Genomic DNA, 21914 nt, shown 5'->3' on the forward strand with positions numbered 1-21914 from the left:
CCCTAAAAGACTGCAGTGCATCCCTGAATGGAGCATGGTACTAAATGGTTCAAGGTCATAGATTTAATGTACCTGGGCCACCTGACTTGGTAAGAGTTCAGATAAGCCCCTCCCTTCTGGCCAGCAGCCTTGTGAATGGGTATGACAGCAGAGCAGTCTAGGCACATCATAAATAGAAAAATATCTCTACATATGTCTTCTACCAAGAGTGACATATTCCAATTTTAACAGAATGAGGAGATATTAATATAAGGATTAGGATATATGGTGTATTGCTGGTGATGAGAAAACAACTCATGCTCAAATGAATATATCCTCTTGTCAGGTTCTGATGCCTTTCCTCTTTTCAGAAAGCTAAACACAAGTCCCTTTATTTTAATACATCCTTACTTCTAAAATTTTCACTTCCTTCTTCAGTCACCATCCAGGACCTCCCCCCTCTACACTAGGCCCATGGACTCAATGTCTGATTCAGGTAGGGGTGAGTCACTCCCATGTTACTTCTTCCAGCATCTGGATTTTCCCTAGAAGACACCAATCTGCTTAGGATCCAAGAGCTGAAAACATCTCAGCATTTTGACCTTAGGTGGGTCCTAAGGTTCCATGGGAGTCTGGCAGATAGGAACAGAAAAGGGCCCTCAATTCCGATGATGGATTTCACAATTCCTAAAGCCAAACTCTACAGCAACCTTGGCCTGATACGGAGGTAGAGGTGTTGGAGGCAGTCTTCTATTAGCGACTGGCTCCTGTCCTCAAAATGGGCCTTTGCATGGATTCTGAGGAGGAAGGAAATTTAAGTTTCTGAGACAAATTGATAGGGCTATATCTTTCGCCTGTCTCAAGTTCTTTGATGTGATATAAAAGCAATAATGTGCCTGGGAATGAACTTATAAACAGTTATTTATTTTATAGCATAATAAAAGTGCGGCAAGATTGAATTGGGGTTTAGACAAAGGACTGGGAAGGCGGTAAGGAGACCTGGTCTTTCTTGCCAATGTGCACACCATGTCCATCTTCAGTAAATCACTGCGTGGCTCTGGAACTCAGTTTTTCCACCAGTGAAACATGGGTAGAAGGCTTACTGTGTGCTAGGCTCTGTTCTTGAGCTTGGGATACGTCAATGAACAGAAGAGAAAAAATGATTTCTTTCATTCATAAAACTCATATTCTAGTGAGAGGAGAGACAATAAAAAATACACATCCTAGGTACATTATTTTGTATTTCAGAAGTTAATAGGTGATGACTCCCCTCATCCACACCATGTAAATAATAATGTACACAGGTTATAGGTTGTAATGACTCAACAAAGTAGAAGACAAAGCACGTAGCACTCAAATGTTACTATTATATTTTCTAATTAAAATTTCTAATAATTACCATTATTATATTTTCTTAAAAATTTTTTTTTTAGTAATCTCTACACCCAACATGAGGCTCGAACTCACAACCCAGAGATCAAGAGTTGCATGCTCTTCCGACTGCGCCTGCCAGGTGCCCCTTCAAAAAAATTTTTTATTATTATACTTGCTAATCTCAAATACTTTGACTCCAAAATCACGATTCTCAGCTAACAGGTGCTATCATGACAAAGAGCAATACTTGAAAATCACAGAGAAAGCCAAGGATATAGTTTGGTCCAGGTGGTTTGCTTCAAAACATGGCCAATTACAGCAACAGCAATGCCTGCAGAAAGAGAAGTGCCTCTAAGACTCACACAGGACGGACATCTGTGGGCTACATCTTTATTTCCAGGAGTTAAAAAAAAGATTTATAAATTTTAAAACAAAGCTTTTTAATTTTATAACAGGTCTAACAAGCCTCCAGAGGCTGGCTCTTGGAAGAATGACACACCTGAGCAATAATCAGAAAAGGCAGGATTGTCTCCTCTGGGAATCGATGTTAACAGATTTGACTTTTTCTTTTTCATGCCAGACACAGCGCCCATCCGGCAGACGTATGAATTTCAGTGCCTTGCTTACAGAACTGCTGACCTCTGTGGGAAATGTTTAAGTCCTTGGATGTAACTTATTGTTGAGCAAACAGTATTTCTGGCACTAAACACACTTTGGGTTTATATCTGTTTCCATCAATCTTTATGCAATGACATTATCATTGCTCACCTATTACAGATATTTCTGAACTGAGACTTCTTGAAAGAGCAGAAGGTTGGAGAGAGTATATATTGAAATGACCAAAAGATTCTGTTGCTTCCCCCCCACCCCCCGCCCTTTGCTTATAGAGGTCATAAAATCACTCATGGGACAAGACATTTTTTATTAGAAAACAGTAAAAGCAGCTCTGGCTGGTCTTCTTCCTGTATTAGGTAAATGCTACACATTTTGAGGCTGATACTATGAAAAAAACTATGCCTCATTCATTCACTCACTCACTCACTCATTCATTCTATTCATCATATGTTGAATGTTTGTTATGTTCTGGGCGCTGTGCTAGGTAGGCACAGACATAAAAACTAAAGAGCTCACAACTCCAGAGAGAGCATTCTGTCTATGAACACGAGGCTAGATTGCCCAGAACCTAAAAGAAGGTCATTTCATTAACTTCACAGAGAACTTGGCCTCACTTCCCAAATGCTGCTGGGAAAGCTGTGTTGCCAGGACTTTCGGAGGCCACTGGCTCCCAGAGAGGATCCGGGAGCGATCTGGGAGGGAGTGGGCTTGGTGCCATGCTGAGGGCAGCAGGATCATTAAGTTCACTAACTGCTTGCAGGGGAATAGGGGTAATGGGCCAGAACCTTTCTGGAGCTTAGTGTTCAGGAGTTTGACTAAGTCCCGCAAAGAGCATGTTAAGCAATTTAGACAAGTTTATTTCAACTCAGCAAAACTTTACAAAGGGACTCCAGGGGAGCAAGTTGGGCCCAGATGTGCAAGGATGAGCATTAAGCAGTCCCTGCGTCAGGGAGCTTACAGTTCAAGTCATATCTCAGGATGGGCTAAGGGCAGGGGGAAAGCTTGATCTGGAGCTCACGACAACATCGAAGCAGTTCTGCAAGAACAGATGAAGGGACTGAGGCTCGGAGAAGGGCAGTAAGTTGGCTACGGATGCCATGAATTATACCTGGTTCAGTCCCCAGAGTAGCTTTAATCACCCCTTCAGGTTTTCTGGGTCTGCAGATACAGACTTTCAGCCAACTTTCTGGGTCACAGGATTCGCATGCATGCAGCAGGAAAATAGGAGTTTGCACATATTGAGCACTTACTCTGTGTCAGGCGCTGTCCAAAGTGCTGGTGCATATTAAGTATTTTATATTTATTATCTCATTTAATCCTCACAAACCATTTGTACAGGTTGGGGGGTGGGGACCATGATTGTCTCCATTTAACACAAGAGGCAACTGAGGTATAAGGAGGCTAAGGTACTAGCAAAAATCCATATACTCAATAACTTGATGAATCAGGATTCAAATTCTGGTTACCTAAAGATTGCTATTCCTACTGTACTGTTGCCTGGAACAAGCTCTTTCCCTTTTGGGCATATTGAAGATTGGTATCAAATAAGTATTTTAGCAATGGGAATTCTGGCAGACTATAGATAAATAATTATGGTAGCAGATCTAAACCAAGAACATCAGAAGGATTCTATCTTTATCAGAAGGTCAAGAAAGCCCTCTGTTGACGGCAAGCTAGCTTCTCATATATTTCTTTAAATTTCAACCTTGAAAGACCCTCTATACATCCATCTGTCCATCTACCCATCAACCATTAGGCAAACATTTGTGGAGGATCCACTATATGCTAAAGATGCAGGGGATACAAAGATACACACAGTCCCAGCCCTCAAGAAAGTCATCATCGTGTGTTGTGGGGGTCTTGCAAAAAAAAAATTAGGACCCAGTGATATCCATGTTCCATATTAGGAAGAAGCAAAGTTTTGTGGGTGCACAAAGGAAGAAGCAAGTAGGTCAGCTTGCAGGAGTCAAGAACTTCCAGAGGGGCTGACATGTAAACTGAGGATGAGAGCTGCTTAGAAAAACATGGCAGCTTTGAATGTGTGTGGAAAAACTGAGGAACAGTGAGAGGGTGAATGAGTGGAACATTCCAGAAGCCACTGGCAGCATTTGGAATGAAGGACACTGGAGTAGGAATTAGAAGACATGTATTTTCCTCCTGGGCCTGGCACAACATAGAAGTATGACACTGGGTCAGTCACTTGCCTGAGACTTGCTTTCCTCATTTATTAGATAAGGATATTGATATTTAGTTGACTTCTCACTCACAGGGATGTAAGTGAACATTTCTGTACTTTTTGAAGAACATTTTATTAATGCAAATTATTATGATTATAAATGAATTTCTCCTCTCCATTCCCCAACTGTATAAGGACAAGTTTTAACTATAAGGGGAAAAAAAAAGGAACCCATGGGTATCAAATAAGACTTAGGAAAAATGTGTCTCCTGTACAATGTCCAGATTTTTTTACTCTGACTTCCATCTTCCCAAAGTCCACACCACACCTTGTCATTAACTAGTGTTCATTTTTGCTTTTTACATTTGACCTCTTCTCCCCCTCATTTCTAACTTCGCACTGGACTTTTAGACCTGCCCTTCCCACTTCCCCAGGCACCATTTTCATTACTTTTGTTCCTGTGGTATTAACTATGATGACTAACAGATAAAAATCCACAACAAACTCTGGGAACTTCATGAGTTAACTTGGGCTAGGCTCTTACTCTCAACTAAGCACATCGGGATGAAAGCATTCAGAAAATGAGCTTCCATTTCATCTCTCTGGTTTCCCCCTTCATTACAGATGCTTGCCCATCTCGGGTTCTCCTATGGGAAGACTTTCCTGGAAGAAGAGAGAATGTATGGCTGTTTTATTAGGACCAGTGGCGACTGCCATTTGAAGTTCGGAGCTGAAGCCCAATTATCACATTTATTGCATCAGATGCTTCAATCTTTGCTAATTCTGGGGTGCAGAAATACCACACTTCCTCCTGGGATATAATCTGTCTGTGAGAGAAGAAATATGAATCTGTCGTGTGGGAAGGGATTAAAAAAAAAAAAAAAAGAAAAGAAAACGAAGGCTTAGTGGCCTGGAGACAGAAGTGTTCTGTAATGGTTGCTCTGACATACCTAAGAAGTTGCTCAGGAAGTGGAGCAGGAGAAGTACAAGGAGCAGGAGGGGGACAATCATAATGGTCATCTATGTCTAATGAGGGCCTACTATGGTCCAGGCGCAATACTAAAGGCTGTATTGGGAATGCTCATCCGGTCCTCCCAACAACCCTATAACACAGATACAATTCTTGTCACAGTTTTAGGGATGACAAAGAGGCTAAATGATTTGTCCAAGAGACTATAGCTAGTCAGAGATGGAAGCAGGATTCTATCACAGAGAGAAATATCAGACACATGGTCTCCTAGGAAGGCTACACATCAGGGTCATTTGGGGGAGTTACTCAAACTATTGATTCCTGAACAACACGGAAGATACACTGAATCAGAAATTCTAGGGATGCCACCTAGCTTTTAGTTTCCTAAAAGCTTCCCTGGTAGTTTTGATGTTCATCCAGGTTTGAGCACCTTTGGAGGACACAGGCTCTGTATGATCTGAAGGGACAGATACAGTACAAATATGGGGATAGTGCAGGGAGACAGATTTTAGCTCAGTGACGGAGAGGAGTTTCTAACAGTGGGGGATGACCTGAGATGGCAGGTGCTGCTCTGGGAGCGAGTGGGCTTCCTATGCTGTGGGGCCTGGAAGCCAGCACAATATAAACATGGTGACATTTAAGTCACTTCTAATCTCAATAGTCTTTGAGTCCCAATCATTAATTCACTCAACTGGCATTCATTGAGCATAAACTATATGCTGGGTACTGTGCCAGGCACTTTTATTCTCCCAGTGAACATGGAACACCGATAATTTCCACCTGCCTTCCTGACCAATGGTAGTGTGTAGTTTTGTCATTTGAAGTAGCCATGAGAGGGTGGTCCTGTACCACAGCTCAGCATATGTGAGGGGTGTCTTTTGCCCTAGTTTTTTCACTCATTGGTTGACTGATTTAGAAACTATTTATTGATTGGCTACTATGTGTTAGATGGCTACCTAAACACTAATATTTGTGCTCTTCCTTCCATATACCTTTCACAGGTGTCACTGCCTAGCCAGGGACCATTGGTCCTAGCACACTTTGCAGTTAGGTGCGGCCATGTGACTGGGTTCTTGCCAAGAGAACGTGGACAGTGATATACACACTTGTAGACTGGGCCCATAAAAGCCTCCCATGAGGCACTCCTTCATACTCTTTTTCTTTTTGGCTGGATTGAACAGAGAAAACCTCTAGGGAGACTTTGGGAGCCACTTGTTGATGGTGGCAGAGCCTCTGCTGGCCTGGGTAGCCGAATGATTGCATGGATGAAGTCATCCTGCCATCTGTCAAATATGCCTAAAACCGTTATCCATGCAAAAATAAGTCTATCACATTGGAGCTTTTATATATGACATTGCATGTTATTGCAGTTAGCCTACTTTCATATAGGTCTATGAATAAGACAGACCTTGTCTGTGTCTTAGAGCTTATAGCAGCACTGGAGAGAACAATTACAATCAAGGCTGTGACAAGATGAACTCCCCACAGTAGCCCATGACAGGGGCATCTAAACCATCATCCTAGAGGATCTCAGAAATGCCATTTGAGTTGAGACCCAAAGGGTAAACTGGAATTCATCAGAAGGGGAGAGAGGAAGGACATTTCCATCAGAGCACAGCCTGGAGCAAGAAAGTACATTGGGTGTTTGAGGAAATGAAACAAGTTCAGTAGGGCCAGAGTGAGGTCAGGGACAAAGTTGGGTAGTGGTAAGGGATGTTGCTGTAGGGTTCAGATTATCTGCCAGATCAGCAGAGGGGAAAAAAGAGTCTTATGTCCCTTTTAGATTACTGCGCTCAGAGCCCCAACTTCACTGAGGAATACTTTCCAAGTCAGACTGTTCTATATAGTTCCCCATTTTCATTCAGGCCCATTGTGAAAGCCCAAAGTGTATGTGTGTGTATGTGTGTGTGCCCATGCACATACGTTAGTAAAAAAAGGGAGGCAAAAAAAAAAAAAGGGAAGGAAGAAAGTTGATTCAGTCATTTTGAACTGAGTCATATCAGAGAGGCAACAGAGGGTGTTGGTTCTGAGGGCGGTGGGCGGTCACCAGCCAATGCTGGATGAAGGCCATGGCACCAGGAGATTTGTGTGGTGGGATCACCAGTTCCAGCAAGCTTAACAGAAATGAAGAGTACCAGCCCAATTCTAGTTTAAACAGACAATATTGAAACTCTGCCAGGAAGAATCTCAGCAATATTTTGCAAACTTTAATAACAGCTCAGAGAAACCGATCAGAGCATTTGGCTTTGCCGTGCATTATTGCTTAGCTGGACCCATGTAATAGCAGAGAGAAATGAATATATTTTTTTCCATTTGCAGAGAATAATATTTTTCTTCCTCCCAAATGGAAAGGAATTCAGTAAAGTCTAAATGTATTTGTTTTGTTCCTTATTTCAACTTCCCTATAAATCACCCATAGGGTTTTGGCACCCACTGTTAAGGTAGTTGGTTCACTGCCTGAAATATCTTCTTATTGGAAATTGTATTCTATAAACTGGAATTTCATGTAGTTGAAACCTTAATTTGTAGCTTTGACATCCCACTTGCCAGGCAGTGACTATGAGAATGAGGTAGGTTTTTGGATATGCCGAGTAGTGGGAGAGTTCCATGCATCATTTCCCTCTGGGACAAGGAAAATTAACAGCTTTTGGATCCACAAAGACCATGAGATGGTTTTGGAACCTGAAATGGGATCATATCCCAGATCTACCACTTATGACCTGGGTGACTTTGAAGACAGGCCTGAAGCCCTCTGGGATCCTTGCGCTCCTAGGTAAGTTGGAAAGATAAGGTAAGGTGCATCAAACATCTGGGATAGTGGCTGCCTTTTAGGAGAATCCTATAAAATGGCAGTTCCCTTCCTGTCCCTCCTCTTCCTTAAGGCAGAGAGAAGGGTCGTGAAGCCCAGGACTGCGGCACAAATACTGTTTTCACATTGGCATGTGGACACTTTACTCCCAGCCCCGTGAATGGGAAAGCTCCATAGATCACAATCAGTTCTGGCAAAATAGGCAGATCAGGGGATAATGTGGGTTGGTTAAATGTGAAGGTGCTTCCCACAGGGAGAAAGGTATCTGGAGAGTCCAAAGGATGAGGTGGACTCAAGCACATAAGGGCCTTAAAAAAACAAGCTGCCAGCCAGTTCTTAGAACTGGCTCCCTCAGCTGAGCCACTCAGATTTGGCTCAGCTGCAGGACAAGTGAAATGCTCTGGCCTCACTTTGGGGAATAATGCAAGGGAAGATGAACTGAGATCTTTTACTCTTAGACAGGTGAATATTTTCTGACGAAAACAAAGTTAGGAAAAAAAATAGCAGGGAAGAACATAGGAGAGATTGATTTTTATTTAGGTAGGACTGGTGGTTCTCCAACTGTTTTGGTGACAAGTCTGTACACGAAAGGGGTTGGAACGTTCTTTCCCATTCATTAGTCTCTGCTGGCAAGTGATCTCCATAGGAGGACTGCCCTGACTACCCTTTTCCCCGAAGAAGGTATCTCCTTACCTTGCTTTATGCTTATCATAATATTTATCATCATCCAAAATGACACATACTGATTTGGTTTTGTGTTCATAATCTGTCTTTTGTGTACATAATCTGTACTCATCCAGCGTATCTACTGTATCCCTAGTGTGTGATGCCTGATACAGAAATATGTACTGGAGGAAGCAATGAACAAAATAATATATATTGTGTATAGTGATTGCTGTTTTTAGTTTTAGAGGTTAGGGGGACAATTAAGTAAAAATAAAACTATTGCTACAAAATAAGACATTATAAATAGATACTTCTCCAGAAAATACAGCCAATTTTTTTCTTGATTTATAAGTACTTTTAGAAGCAGAACTGATTTTTATCCACTTTTCCTTACACAAGTATCGTCAAAAAGTTCAATGTTTGGCCAATGAATTCCAAGTTATGTTTAGATAAATACGCTTACATTTTAGAATTTCATCCCAGTTCTTGGTAATCAGAAAGTATTATCCAAATAAGCTGTTATTTGTACCATTAATTATCTTAAAATCGGCTCCACTGTCTCAAATGCATAAGTCTTATATTTTAGGGTCAGTATGATGTCACTCTCAGTCTATTAGCAAAAAACTGTACATATTATAAACATTTTAAATGAACACAATTACGAAAAATCTGCTTTTTCACATGCGTACTGGTGTCCACATGGTTTAAATGTTTTGATAAAGGGAGAATGGATTTTCATCAGGCAATCAAATGTGAGTCTCACTACAATGTGAAAGGGATCTAGGCAGCTGGAATTGGTACTTCATAAAACACTTCATACTTCAGGGTAAAATTCATTCTGCTCTTGGATGCTGGGGTCATATTTAAAAAGTAGATTGGAGGTGGGGCACCTGGGTGGCTCAGTCAGTTGAACATCTGACTCTTGATTTCGGCTTGGGTCACGATCTCAGGGTCCTGGGATGGAGTGCTACGTGGGGCTCCATGCTCAGCGAGGACTCTGCTTGAGATTCTCTCTCCCTCTGCCTCTCCCCCACCCCTGTGCACACTGTGTCTCTCACTCTCTCTAAAATAAATAAATACATCTTTAAAAAAAAAGTAGATTAGAGGGGACACAAAGGAATAAGGACACCCCCGACTGGCAGTTAGTGCTGCGACAGCCCACCCAGAGGACAGGCAAATGAACACCCAGCATTCACGACTCACAAGGGACTCTCCATTCCTCCTAAGGCGATATGTGTTGAGTTTTCTGTCTCTGACCCTCATTCCCTCCTCATGCTCTGCAAAAAAACAAAGTAGCTTATGCTAGGAAGACAATGTAGCAGGAACTGTACACTTTGACTCTGGAGCAGATGTTGTTCTGGCCACAGACGATGTGACCTGCTATAAAGGATCCCTTCAAGCCTCTGTAAATGTAGATAGGAATGGCATCTACCTTGTGGGCTTGCTGTGGCTTGAATAAGCTGATGGTACAGGGCTTACACTTAGTAAGTCCTTAACCAATGTGCGTTAGCAGTGATGAAAAGCTATTTGGTGTCTACTTCATACCCTTCGCTGATCCATCTACAAATCCTGCACTGCAACGATATTTGTTTTATTAAAATATTGAAGCAGAAAAGCCCCATTGAGCAACAGCATCCCATTTGCAAGAGAGTCCTAGCAAAGACAAGGGAAGTCAGGCAGGCTTGCGCTTTCACAACATTAAAGCAATTATACCCTGCGTTATTAAGCTCCATGGTATCCAGTTCAACTTGTGAAATAATAAGAATTAAATACAGCCCAAACAGTAGCACTTTCCTTCATCCGTGGAAGAGTGGTACTCAACAATGAAGCTCTCTAGCTAAATTACCAAGTTCAGGGCCTAAATTTAGGATGGGACAATTTTGAAACAGTTGATTACTGCATCTAAGATTATGGGTGTTCTTGTGAACTGTGGAAACTGATGAAATAAATATAAAACAGTGGATTATTATGGGCACAATTACGGGAAAAACCCTGCATGGGCTGCCTGGAGTGGTTCTATATTACTATACAGAGATTACTGAAAAGCGATCACAACTCATGCCTATGAAAGACACCACAAACAATATCCATCTTCTATAAGAAATTTGACAGAGGGACTGAATAGAACAGTTTATTTCATCATCAAATCTGACCCTTAAGATGAAAAGACATGTTTTTGGAGATTGGAACCCTCCCCTATGCTTCCCTTGGATGAAAAATCAAAACCAAAAAACATTGGTTCACAGCACAGAGAGCAGGCAAAGTGATATCACACAACATAGTCAGAAATTTACCTTCCTGGTTTCTTTCTTTTTTTTTTTTTTAAAGATTTTATTTATTTATTTGACAGAGACAGACACAGCGAGAGAGGGAACACAAGCAGCGGGAGTGGGAGAGGGAGAAGCAGGCTTCCCACCGAGCAGGGAGCCCGATGCAGGGCTCGATCCCAGAACCCTGGGATCACGGCCCGAGCCGAAGGCAGATGCCCAACACCTGAGCCACCCAGGCACCCCATTACCTTCCTGGTTTCTAATCAGTTCCCAAGAAGGCCAGAGGACAGAATTCACATTTGTGCTTTGGCTTAAGACAGACCCCCATTTTTGATCTGTGCATTTCAGCCAGTTTCTTGCCTTCCATAAGCCATGCTTTCCCCATTCGTAATAGATGGTAGACATAGGGCTGTCTTCCTAGGATTGCTGTAAGGCTCTGGGTGAAAAGTTTACATGAGTTATTCCATTCAACTCCACTGTAAATGCTCCATAAATGGTAGCCACTCTCTGTAATTCCACTCTGCCTCTGCAACTTAAAAACTTTGTGACCTTGGGGAAATTATTTAATTTCTACACGCAGCTGTTTCCTCATATTTAAGAAGATGATGATTAATGATTGTACCTACCTGACCGATTTGCTGGGAGGAATGAATGAGCTAGGTATAACGTGCTTATCATCAGACATATGATAAACCTTCTATGTGTTAGCTGCTATGATTATTATTATGACTACTACAACTTATTAATTAATTTAATACTGCAGCTATTCTAAGAATCAATCAAGTCCACGGCAGGGGACTAGTGGGGACTGACCCTTCCTGGGACGTGGTCCTGATAGCTCTATCTTGTCAAACGAATGATATGATGGACACCTTAGACTTGCATGTTCCTCTCCAGCTCTGCGGCCTAGAAGCCCCATCTCTAATCTGTGGGTATGCCAAGATGAGCCCCCAGAGGCTACATCACAAGGCCACTCAGAGCCTCTCTCCACAAGAAGAACTGGAGGGTGGGAAGAAAGAGGCAGGGGCTGGAAACTGATCAGCCCTCCCAAACTTGTGGGGCCTTGATTGGGACTTCGGATGTCATTGCTCAATAAACTATTTTTGTTATCATTAGAATCATGCAAATATAAATATTAAAAGTCAATATTAAAGAAAAACAGAAAAATACTGGTAACTGTGTCTTCCTTTTGTTTTTTCTTCTGATTCTTTCTTTTCCTCATTTCCTCCTCACCCTCTCTTCCAATATACTGGAGCTTCAAAGAAGAGAAGTAGCCATGGCCTTTCCCAAACTCTGACAGGGCTCGGTATTACCTTCTCTATTAAAGTTCTCCTTGACCAGGATCTGAGCTGCCTGCATCTGTGATTGGTTCAAACCCCATCTGTGGAAACACCAGCTTGAGCTTGTGCTTTCCCATCTGTAAGATGGGGATAATAATTCTACCTCACTCACAGAACCACTAAGAAGGTTACATGAGATCATACTTTAGACATTTGGGCAGTGCTTGGCACATAGTAAAGGATCATATATGCTAGCCAATATTATTTGTCTCAAGCTTTGGCATTCCAGTTTCAGAAAGTTAATAATCTAGCCAGCTAGGATTTTCCTCTTTTTTTTCATTTTGTTATAAAATATATATAAGATAAAATTTACCATCTTACCTATTTTTAAATGTGTAGGCCAGGGGCATTAAGCACATACACATTTAGTGGGGCCATCAATTCCTCCTAGTGTGTGGGTAAGTCCCATGAGATTCTGAATCAGACCTTGTGACTTGCCCAAAGTTACACTGAGTCCTGGAACCTGTATGTTCCCCCCCGCCCCCCAACTCCATCAGAATTCCCCAGAGTTTGGAAGGATCTCTTCTTCCTCTCATGCAGACTCAAGTTTTGGAATGAGTAGTGAAGTCGGGAATAAAATTACAGCATTCATTTAGTCAACACATTTATTCCATAAATACTTATTGGGCATCTACCTGTCATGGAAAGGATGCATGCAAGAAATGTGGCAAAGAGAATGTATTCCTTACAATAGCCATATTGGTATTTGGTTGGTTTTATCTTTTTATTTTATAAATGAGTCCATGGAGGGCCAGAGAAGGTTGGTAACTTACCCAAGGCCACAAAGTAAATAGTGGAGATCGGATCCAATACCAGGGGAATAGAACTCCAACATATGATGGTGAATCTGGTGACGGGACTTATTGAGGTCTCCTAGGGATTTGTTTTGCTTTTGTTTTTGTTTTGCCTTGAGCCATAACAACGTAATACCAATATGGCAGAGTACCTTTTTTGTTACAATGGGAAAGACACACAGATTCCTCTGTGAATGAAGGGTACCTGAAGCAAAAAGGAATTAAGTCCCATGTTCACAGATGGAGAACATTATTGAATTATCTTATGTCTTGGGGATGGGGGTGCTGATGGTGGTGATGATAATGATGGTGTTGATGATGATGTTGGTGATGATGAAAATGCTAATAACTATCAACCATGAAGTGCCTCCTACATACCAGGTTTGTGTTAGGTCCATTCATAGATGCTGGGAATATACTAGTAAGACAGATACCAAGATACTAGAAGATACCTATTATCATGGAGTTTATAATGTAATAAGCAATAGGATATATTATCTTGATCCTCAAAACAACCATATGAGATTAGAATGATAACAGTCATAGCAAAACTACCCTTAAACTTCTATTTAGAGCATCTCCTATGTTCCAGATAGTCTTCTTGGTGCTTTACACACAAAGTATGTCATTCTGAAGATTACAGAACTGCAATGAGCATCAGTTTCCTCATAACAAAAATGGGCACAAATGGGTCTGTCTTACACCAAAGACTTTCTACCATATTCTCCTCTCTTATGCTAAGCTCTGGCTTCATTTTCTATCCAGACCATTTGTTATTTCTATCCTGGGTTTAAATCCCAATATCTTGGACCAGAAAGCAAAAGGGGTTGGATGCTTACTTTCTAGCAGCTACCAGGTCTCTGACGATGAGAACACCTTTTTTTCCCCCTTCTGTCCCTTATAAGGGAGAGCCAGGAATCCCAGCCAGACCACTGACTATGAACTGCCTCATGAGGGCTGTGTGTAGGAGCTTGGTTTCCTTGTCTTCTTCACTCTAAAGTGTCCTGGATGAGCCCCTTCATAGGGGCTGGGTTTTTTTCCTAGGCATGATCTTGGTCATTCTTCTGCAGGAGTCAGGGATATCTCCACTTCCCTGAATACCCTATGCAAGGTGGTGATAAATTCATATAATATTATTGCTATTTCAGCTTCCATAGTACTTTCTCATAGGTTGTCTCAGTTGATGCTCATAAAAACCCTGAGGATATCTTTATTTTATGAAGGAGACTCAGGTAGCTCTCCAGAGAGGCCCACATGGGGAGAAGCTGGTTGACACATTTACTGAAACTTCATGAGCAATTCTGAGCCAGAAATGCCCAACCAAGCCACTCTTAAATTTGTAACCCTCATAGGTGATAATAACATTTGTTGTTTTAACAGCTAAATTTGGGGGGCAGATTGTTATGCAGAAACAGATAATGAGTACAAATTTTGAGAGCACAGAAATGCATCTTCAGAGTCAGACAGTTCTGGATTTGCATTCCAGTTTTGCCAGTTATTAGCTTTGTAACCTTGGGCCACTCATTCCATCTCCCTAAGTCTCAATTTGCTCATCTGCAAAAGGGGGAAAGTAATAGTACTTATGCCCAAGTTTCTTCCCTCCAGAGTAAATAAAATGATGCTTGTTCAACACAGTGCTTGGCACACAGCAAACAGTCAGTTTTTGGAAGTTATAATTATTAATATTGCTATTACAGTCTTTTGAGCTCATTTTGGCAAATATTTGAAATATTCATTCTTCTTAAAGTACCAACTACAAGCTTTGCTTAGTTGGATTATACAGAAGGAATCTTTTTATGAGGAAGATATGCTCAGTCAGAAAACACAGGTTTTGCCTGCTATTGCCCATGGTGCTGAAGGACATGCCAAGATTAAAAAGCTCTAACCAACCAGCAGCCAACTGAGCTTTCTTCTCCTTGTCCACAAAATGCTGATGAACAGCATTTTGTAATGTAATTAAGAACACCCCGAAGAATGAGTCCTCCATCACCTCCTCATTCAATCACCTTTTCCTTCACCAGCCAGAGCCCAGAGCTGGGCTTCCTCTTCCCCTACAAACAATCACCTGACCTCCAGCTCATCAGTCCCATACCTGGGACAGTATTCATTGATTTTAGGGGCCAGAGTCCAACATTTTTCTCAAATCTGTCTTTTTATGGTCCACACTAGGGTCAAAATGAATTACATACTCATTTTCTGGGGTGACATTTTTTGATGTGACAGTGATTAGAAACTCTTCCTCCTTCCCATCTGCATATCCATGTTTATGCTCTTCTTGGCCCTATGACTCATTCCATCATTAAGTTGAGGGCAGGTGTGGAAGACCATTTCCCTTGAAAACCGTGATTTATCTGTGGTCACCATCCTCAGAACAGGACTCAGTAAGGCAACTTCTCTCCCACAACAGTGTTCAAAGAGATGAGTGACCCCTACCCACACTGACACTTCTGTATTTTTTGAGAAGACCATTTAGCTCATTTCTTAGACCAAAACGATAGGTCAATCCAGATTTATTAAAACATATGTTTTGATGTGACTATCTCATCAGGCAGTGAATGACTTTATCATGGAGAAGTTTAAGATGACTGTACCTTGTTGGAAATAATCCTAACTAATAAGCTGCATAGGGACGTTGCTCAGGGATAAGAGGTTTGACTGTTGATCTTGGCTTGCTCACCAATTAGCTATGTGAACTTCGGCAGGTAACTATGTGTCTCTGAGTGAACTCAGTTTCCTCATTCATGAAATGGGGAGAATAATACCTGTTTCACCTAGTTTTCAGGGTTTTTAGAAAGATCAAATGGGATGATATTAATAAAAGTACTCTGAAAATAATAATTTAAATACCTTCAATTTATATAAACATTCCAGTGTAACAAGAAACTCTACAATAAATTAACCAGGTTTAACTAGCAACCTCCCACCCAACGCAAAACAATGACATTTGAAATATATGCACAATATGTATAAATCAAGCTGTATGGACAAAAAAAAAAGATTTTATGTTTGGCAAAAAACACTATAGAAAGAAAGCTAACACAAACATGACAGAATGTCAAAATATAAGCAATGTCAAAAACCTTAAAGTAGGTATTATCTTTTTTTAAAAGATTTATTTATTTGAGAGAGAGAGGGAGAGAGTGTGTATGCACAAGAGTCGGGGAAGGGGCAGAGGATAAGGGAAAGAATCTCAAGCAGACTCCCCACTGAGTGTAGAGCCCCACGCAGGGTTTGATCTCAAGACCCTGAGATCATGACCTGAGCTGAAATCAGGTGACTGACTGAGCCACCCAGGTGCCCCAAAGTCGGTATTATCTTAAATCTGTAAGAAAGTGAGGCAAATAAACAGAACAAGAAGCAGGAAACCTCCCATCCTAAATAATCTAAATCTTCAAACAGTCTAATCTTAGAATTGGGAAATCTAACTGGTTAAGAAGTACATAGGGCTATGCTCAAATTCCTTGATTATCAGAAAATGTAAGTTAAAAGAGCCAGATACCACTTTACACCCACCAAATTGGCCAAAATTAGAAGTCTGGATAATGACAACCACTCCAGAGGGAATACACACTGGTTCACCCTTATGAGCTGTAATCTGACACCACTTGGTGAAATTAGACACGAAGGTACCTTATGACCCAGGAATCTCCATCCTTGGTGCAGAGCAGAAAAATTCTTCCCAGGTTTTTGTATGAGGCAACCCAAGCATATGTAGGGTTGTAGCTAAGTAAAGTGTGATGGAATGCTAGGCAGCATTTAGGACTATGGACTAGATATACATATAGCAATATGGAGAGATATCAAAAATAGTATTGAATGGAACAAAAAGAAAGTAGGAGGTCTATAACAGAATATCATTTGCATGGATTATAAACATTCACAGAAAACAACAGTATATATTAATAATATGTCAAACACACTGGAGTTTTTGCTTAAGTAGGAGGAGGGTAGGATTGGAAATGAAATTTGGCAAAAGAAGGGAAAGGTAAACCCCACAAGAGTCCCTTGAAAGACCTGAAAAAACTGTATACGATGAACCAAGTAGTATAGTTAAATAATATAAAAATTATATACCCAGGTGAACATATACACCAGCAAGGTCAAAAGCATTTGCAACAAAATAACTGGTTATTTCTGTATACTTCTGGAATGGGATTCAACTATTATTTTCTTCTTTTGTGTATCTGCATATTCTACACTTTCCATAATGGACATACATTCCTTTTTTTTTTAAGTTTCTATTTAAATTCCAGTTAGTTAACATGCAGCATAATATTAGTTTCAGGTGTACAATACAGTGATTCAACACTTCCATACAATACCTGGTGCTCATCATGACAAGTGCATTCCTTTATCTCCCTTACCTATTTAACCCATCCCTCCACCCACCTCCCCTCTGGTAACCATCAGTTTATTCTCTACAGTCAAGAGTCTGTTTCTTGGTTTGTCTCCCTCTCTCTCTCTTTTTCCCTATGCACACTTTTGTTTTGTTTCTTAAATTCCACATATAAGTGAAACCATTTGGTATATCTTTCTCTGACTGACTTATTTCACTTAGCATAATACTCTCTAGTTCCATCCACATCATTGCAATGGTAAGATTTTATTTTTTTTATGACTGAGTAATATTTTATTGTGTGTGTGTGTGTGTATACATATATATATGTATATATATATATCACATCTTCTTTATCCATTCATCAGTCTATGGACATTTATGCTGTTTCCATAATTTGGCCATTGTAGATAATGTTGCTGTAAACTTTGGGGTGCATGTATCTCTTTGAATTAGTATTTTTGTATCCTTTGGGTAAATACCTACCTAGTAGTGCAATTGCTGGATTGTAGGGTAGTTCTATTTTTTAACTTTTGAGGATGGACATACATTCCTTTTGTACAAAGGCAAGCGACTTTACTTAAGAATCCTGAAAACAGGTGGGGTGCCTGGCTGGCTCAGTTGGTGGAGCATGTGACTCTTGATCTTGGGCTTGTGTATTTGAGTCCCATGCTGGATGTAGAGATTACTTAAAATATTAAAATGTTCTCATTTCTTGTTGTCCTCATGAAAATGGACAGGGTGCAAAACTTTAAAGAGTTGAGCCTTGGCAATATATTTACCAAAAGAAAGAATTCTGCAGGAAGAGAGAGAAAATGGCGCACTTGGTAATGATTTTTTTTATTGGCTCCCCCAAGAAACCCAAGTATTAAAAAATGTTGTCTTAGTCTAAGAGCTGCCAAATCTTTTTTCCCTGTTAGAAGTCCATTAGCAGGGAACACATAAAGTATCTGCCCTTCTCCTATTCGGGTGTCAAATAAAGCCATTGGCTTCTGTTTTGTAGTCACTGGAATTTTAGAACATTTGCAGTCCTTTCCATGGGGTGGCTCCTTCTGTATATTTTTCAGGAAAAAAAATCCACTCACATTTATATATGAGATGAATATGTTATTAATAACAACTATTAAGAGCTGACATTAGAATTCTTCTGAGGAAGGGAATGATCCTTATTTGATAAAATTTTTTGATGAGCTCTACAGGGTATGAGATTAGTAGTCAAAACCACAAAAGTTGATGATAAAACACCCTGAATGAGATTTTGTTTTGTTCCCAAAAGGAAAGTGGAGCAAACACTGGGAAGAGATTATCTAGACAGAAAGCAAAAGGAGGTAAGACGGTCTGTAGGAATAACCAGGTAACATCCCTGTGTGGGGTTCTAGAAACAGGATCTCTAATGATAAATCTGATGTTGTCTGAGGTCGATAAAGGACTTCTCTTCCCTGCCACAATTTTAAGTAAAGTTTATTTTTGGACCTAGGAGATGATGCTGAGTTTTATATCAGGGAGACAGCATGTGTGGGAGCCAGAGCCCAGAGATGGGGGAACCCTGAGGACACTTAAAGCTCCACAGACTCCCGCGTGGTCCTGACTTTCACGCCATCCTATCTATTTCTTCAGAATGATCACAGCTGGCAAGCTGTTTTCTGTTTTGCCAGGACAACAAAACTAGGGCATGCCAAAGTAGGCAGATTCCAGCCTTTGGGGGGGAACTGGACAAGTTCTCAAAGATTGAGAAGGAGCCTCCAGTTCCCATGCTTAGACACTAGGAGGACAGACTAACCTTCAGTAATGATGAGCTTCTTCAACAGCCTGGATCACATGAACATTGGAAAGAACTGTGGACCTGAAATTAGGCGTACCAATACTGCACTCTGGGGTGGCAGAGAGAGAGGAGGGAAGTGACATCAATTGACTGCATACTGTCCCAGCCACATTACACAGCTCAGCTGATTTAACCCTTATTACAATCCTGGGAGGTGAGTATTATTATCCCCATTTTACACAGGAGGGGGCTGAGCTCAGGGAGATTAAATCACTTGCCCAACATTTCACAGAGTTAAGTGATGGTACCAGCATTTGACCCAAGCCTGTTTGCAAAGTCTAGTCTCTTTGTACTCTGCTATACTCTACCTTTTGAAGAAACAATCAAAAGGTACATAGCAGCTACCTTCAGGGAATATTAAGTAAAAAAGGACTGGCTGACAAACCATTCTCTTTTGATATTTCCATCATTTGGGGTGATATGTTTGTGCATTTATCACAGAATCTTCAACTTGTAAGGGAAACTTTAGAGAGCCTCTAAACAGAAGGCTCTTTTTGGAATTGGGGTGTGGGTGGATGTGGTCTAAGGTGAATCTGACTGAGAAAAAATAACCAGGATAAGGGAAGTGGGGACTCATTTTAAGCAGAGTTCATATAGTGGAAGGGTGAGAAGTCGCTGTAGGAAGTAGTGAGCACAGAGGTGGAGTCTGGCAGGACTAAAGTGAGGAACATGGATAAAAAGGGGGCATGGATACAGATGTGTTTTTCACTTCCAGGAAGGCTCAATTTCCCTCAGCTAAGCAAATATGGATTGATGACCTACTCTGCATGTAGCAAGCACTGTGCTACATACTGGGAACCCAAAGATGACTGTGGCAGGGAATCCAAGACCATTAGGAGCCTAGTCTAATTGGAAAGTATGCTGAATATTGTTGATGGCCTCCGAAGAATCCTTTACCCCTTACCCCTTCCTACAAGGACCTGAACTTCTCAGCACAGAGTCCTGGCCAGTGAGCAGACTCCCATCTCTTTTGTACTCATGACTGGTTTAAGGATGGGCACCAGTCTTTTCATAGACGCAATCTGTGAAATCTCAGAGCTTTCATTGGCTGGTGAGAAGAGAAATTCTTTCTCCTCGTCTGGGTATCAGTGAGAAAACTTGGCAATCTCTTTGATACCATAAGAAACTAATCTGAGGTAAAGCCAGGAAGACAGGGCCAAAAGAAATACATAAAAATAAAGCCCAGTGACTCTACGAATCTCTGGATTAAACTATACCTGATACCTCTTTTCATTTATGTGGACCAATATATTCTAGTTTGAGTTGGATTTTCTGTATCATGCAGCAAAAACACCATCATTTAAGGAAATATAAAAATAGATCATTCCAAATATCATAAGGTGAATGCTACAATAAAAATATAAACAGTGACATGGGATTTTAGAGGAGAGGCACTGACCCCAACTCTGGGATAGAGGCAAGCATTTCTTTTCTTTTTTTTTAAAAGACTTATTTACTTTATAGAGAGAAAGAGGGAGAGAGAGAGGGATAGGGAGGGAGAGAGAGTGAGAGAGTGCTAGCGGGGGAAGGGGCTGAGGGAGGAAGCAGACTCCCTGCTAAGCAAGGAGCCCTACATGGGGCTCGATCTCACAACCCTGAGATCACGACCCAAGCCGAAATCAAGACTTGGATGCTCAACCAACTGAGCCACCCAGGTATCCCGAGGGAAGCATTTCTAAGGAAATGATGATTTAACTGAGCTTTGAAGGGCGCACTAGAGTTAGGTGGGAAAGGAGGTTCAGGCACAGGGAGCCTCAGGAGTAAAGATAGAAAGGCATGAACTATATGATCTTTGCGGGGAACTTCAAAGTTTAGTATTACTAGATAATAAAGTGCAATGCTTGGCTGGTTAGCAATGTGGATGGAGAGCAGTTTGGGTTTCACTCAGTGGGTGAAAAGGAGATAAGGTTTTAGGCAGGAGAGTGATGTATCTATATTTATATATAGCTGTAAGGCAGAGGATAAAATTAGAGGAGGCAGGGAGCTCAGTTAGGGGGGATGAAATAATTCACACTCACTCATGAGGCCAAATGGTACTAGGCACTCACTACAATGAGTGACAAGGCAAACAGACACAGTCCCTGCCCTTGACAAGCTTACTGTTGGCTGAGATTATTATAGAAGTTAAGGTAAGAGACAGTAAGTGGCAGACTGGGGCAGTGTCTCTGCAGATAGATGAGTAAGAACATTTCAGCAGTGGAAGACATGAAATTTACATACGGGTAGGAACTATGCTTTCCTTACCCTACTCATTTGGAGCCTGACTTCAAACGATCAACAGTTGTCCTACACTGAAAGCTACTATTCCACTTCTGCTGGTAATACAGGGATCACATGGTGTGATGTCCACAGTGAATATTTCAGTCTTTATTATTCTACATGGAATCCCGTTCTTACTCTTGGCTACTCTTGTATGAATATTGGCTCCAGCTATGGAAAGACAAAAGGACCATTAGCCTAGGTTCAGACTGATAGCCAAGAGCAATGGGTTGGTGGCTGTATGAGGAATGGTGTTGAGAAGAATGTTAAGATTGCTTAGATTGATTTTTTTTTAATTGTGTTTATTTGAGAGAGAGAGAGCATGAGAGAGCATGAGAGAGGGGAGGGGCAGAGTGAGAGGGAGAAGCAGACTCCCCACTGAGCAGGGAGCCCAACTCGGGGCTTGATCCCGAAAGCCTGGGATCATGACCTGAGCTGAAGGCAGAAGCTTACCCGACTGAACCATCCAGGTGCCAGTTAGATTGCTCAGATTGATTTTTGATG

The 21914-nt window shown here is 41.2% G+C and overlaps 1 protein-coding gene across 3 annotated transcripts in view; it reads right to left on the reverse strand.

The window, feature by feature from the left end:
* The window catches only part of SAMD12 (sterile alpha motif domain containing 12), a 380385-nt gene that overhangs the window by 33194 nt on the left and 325277 nt on the right, over positions 1-21914 (reverse strand). Inside the window, exon 5 of one of the 3 annotated variants that reach the window (XM_035011801.1) lies at positions 9793-9866. The exons of the other annotated variants lie outside the window; for them this stretch is intronic. Within the exon in view, the coding sequence (XP_034867692.1) occupies positions 9793-9866 (74 nt within the window). The remainder of the gene's footprint in view (positions 1-9792; positions 9867-21914) is intronic. 3 annotated transcript variants of the gene reach the window in all.

Source organism: Mirounga leonina, unplaced genomic scaffold, assembly GCF_011800145.1.
Source record: "Mirounga leonina isolate KUSES-001 unplaced genomic scaffold, KU_Mleo_1.0 Mir_165, whole genome shotgun sequence".
Classification (NCBI taxonomy): domain Eukaryota; kingdom Metazoa; phylum Chordata; class Mammalia; order Carnivora; family Phocidae; genus Mirounga; species Mirounga leonina.